The 2,606-nt window shown below is 52.9% G+C and overlaps 1 protein-coding gene across 1 annotated transcript; it reads left to right on the top strand.

The window, feature by feature from the left end:
- On the top strand, window positions 1–2,307 carry nkx6-1 (NK6 homeobox 1). Its single transcript, XM_084934506.1, has 3 exons — window positions 1–723; window positions 842–1,014; window positions 1,653–2,307. Exons 1-3 carry the CDS (start codon window positions 189–191, stop codon window positions 1,899–1,901), a joined length of 957 nt encoding a protein of 318 aa, XP_084790632.1. The 5' UTR covers window positions 1–188; the 3' UTR covers window positions 1,902–2,307.
- The last annotated feature ends 299 nt before the right edge of the window (window positions 2,308–2,606 follow it).

The following is a 2,606-nucleotide window of genomic DNA, read 5'->3' as shown; positions in this document are numbered from 1 at the left end:
TATTATCTCACGCAACTCGCGGGCGGAAGCAGCGCGTGCGCCTGGTGCCTATCCGGGACTCGGAGCTGGACTCAGGCTGTCTGCATAGAGGACCGTGGTGGGATTAGAGCGCAGAGCGGCCCGGGATGGGCTCAGAGCGGCGTTAGTGCGCGCCCCTGCCCGCAGAGCCCGGCCCGCCCCCCGGGGGGATGTTAGCGGCGGGTCCGATGGACGGGTCCCGTCAGAGCGCCTTCCTCCTCAGCACGCCCCCCCTGGCTGCTCTGCATAGCATGACCGAGATGAAGACCCCGCTGTACCCGGCCTACCCGCTCTCCTCCGGTGGCCCCGCCTCCTCTACCTCACCGGCTACCACCTCCCCGAACCCGGGCGGCATGGCCGCAGCCTCCCCGGGCATCAAGAGCTCCACCGGCCCGTCCTCCGGGCTCGGCTCCCCGCAACAGTGCTCCTCTGCCACCCCGCACGGAATTAACGACATCCTGAACCGGCCCTGCGCCACCTCCGCCGGGGCCTCCTCCTCCGCGGGGATCCTGACGGGTCTGCCCAGGTTCAGCAGCCTCAGCCCGCCGCCTCCCCCCGGGCTCTACTTCAGCCCCTCCGCGGCCGCCGTGGCCGTGGCCCGGTACCCGAAGCCCCTGGCGGACCTGCCAGGCAGGACGCCCATCTTCTGGCCGGGGGTGATGCAGAGCCCCCACTGGAGGGACGCTAGGTTCGCGTGCTCGCCCCGTGAGTGGAAAACAAGTGTTAGATCCCAGAAACATGACGTACAATAAAATAATAGAACAGAATAGAAGCAGGCTATGGGCTGTGTGTACTGAATGTCTGTGTCGGCCTCTCGTTTCAGATCAGAGCTCTGTCTTATTGGACAAAGACGGCAAACGGAAGCACACGCGGCCCACGTTCTCCGGGCAGCAGATCTTCGCCCTGGAAAAAACTTTCGAACAAACGAAATATCTGGCGGGCCCCGAGAGAGCCCGGCTGGCCTACTCCCTGGGCATGACCGAGAGCCAGGTCAAGGTAACCGACACCCCTATTTCAATATGTGCTGCTGCTTACCCGTCTGCTTCCACAAACGGGACTTTCACTGTGTTTGTGGGTTAATCGCAGAGAATTCATCAATCATTATATCAGGGGTTTTTCCTTTCGCACTTTTTGTAAAGCGGGCTTGAATCCACGTTTTTCAGCTAAAATTCAGGTTTTAATTTTCCTGTCTCACAATAAAATTATTTAATTAATTTAAAGCAAAAACATTTTTTACAATCATGTGTACGTTGTTTTAAGTTATTTATCTTGTAACTTATATCTTATTTTTAGGTTTAGGTAAGTTATTATTTTTGAGCTTTAGCTCACAATTTTAACCTTTTACATGCATCGGGTCAGAATTCGTGTTTTTAATTAAATCTGAGTTCAAAAGAGGAAAATTAATTATAGAAAGAATGATGACTTAACCTGTCACAGTTTAAATCTGCCTTTATAAATAAAGTTTTACTGTTTCTCATATTTAATAAGCTGCCGTTTAGTCGCCTGTATTGGTTTCTGTAGTTTCTGTAGGAATTTAAATGTGAAAACTGGGGCTGTTTCCTGTCTTAGCTTTAAATAATAAAAGCTAAATCATCAGAAATGTGAGTGGGCTTCTGTGTGTGCCGCCGCCGCAGGTGTGGTTCCAGAACCGGAGGACGAAGTGGCGGAAGAAGCACGCGGCAGAGATGGCCTCCGCCAAGAAGAAGCAGGACTCTGAGACGGAGCGGCTCAAGGGCACTTCGGACAACGAAGACGAGGACGACGAGTACAACAAGCCGCTGGACCCGAACTCCGACGACGAGAAAATCACACAGCTGCTCAAGAAACACAAGCCCGCGAGCTCCGCGCTGCTGCTGCACGCGCCCGACACGGACAGCTCCTAACCGGACCGGAAGTCCGAACTCAGCTGAAGTCACGTGAGCTTACCTGAACGACAGACTGGTTTTTACCTGCGGGCCGGAGCGGACTGTAAATATGAGTGAGTGGACAGAAATGTGAATATTTAAATTTAATGTTTTTCTACTTTTCATTTGGGTTTAACCCCCACCCCTTTCCCACCACCAACACCACCCCGCTGCGGCTCCTTGAAGGCCTCTCAGGAGGAGACCATGAAAGCAGCACGTGTACAGACACAAACGGCGCAAACATTTAAATTTTTTTATTATTGTTTTTTTTCTGCTCGCGCACATTTTATTTATATGTTCTGGGTTGTGAGTTGCGTCTGCGCAGTTGTGTACCCCGCAGGCTCATGTAATGCACTTTTATTGAATAAAAAAAGAACTGCAGGTGTTTGCTTTGTGTCGCTGATGCTCGGCTTCATCTGAGGCGGATTCTGGATTTCCTTTTTAAACCCGGCTGAAATCACGCAGAAAACATGGACGATTTTGTTGTTTTGGGGGGCTTTTTCTCTCCTTCGGCTGTCGGTGTTTGTGCGCAGTCACACCCGGCTGCACGCTGCTCTGTCCCTGCTTCAGTCCCGACCAGTCCGCGCTCCCCGGTAACACCACCCTCAGCGGTAACACCACCCTCGCCACCGCTCAATTAAATCCGAGTTCTGTTTCCTGATCAGCGCTCAGCTGGTGAAATTT

This window comes from Perissodus microlepis, chromosome 7 (genome assembly GCF_051167445.1).
Source record: "Perissodus microlepis isolate ML-2025 ecotype Zambia chromosome 7, ASM5116744v1, whole genome shotgun sequence".
In the NCBI taxonomy this organism is placed as follows: domain Eukaryota; kingdom Metazoa; phylum Chordata; class Actinopteri; order Cichliformes; family Cichlidae; genus Perissodus; species Perissodus microlepis.
Note: the sequence above shows the minus strand (reverse complement) of the source record. Positions and strands in the feature narration are given on the sequence as shown.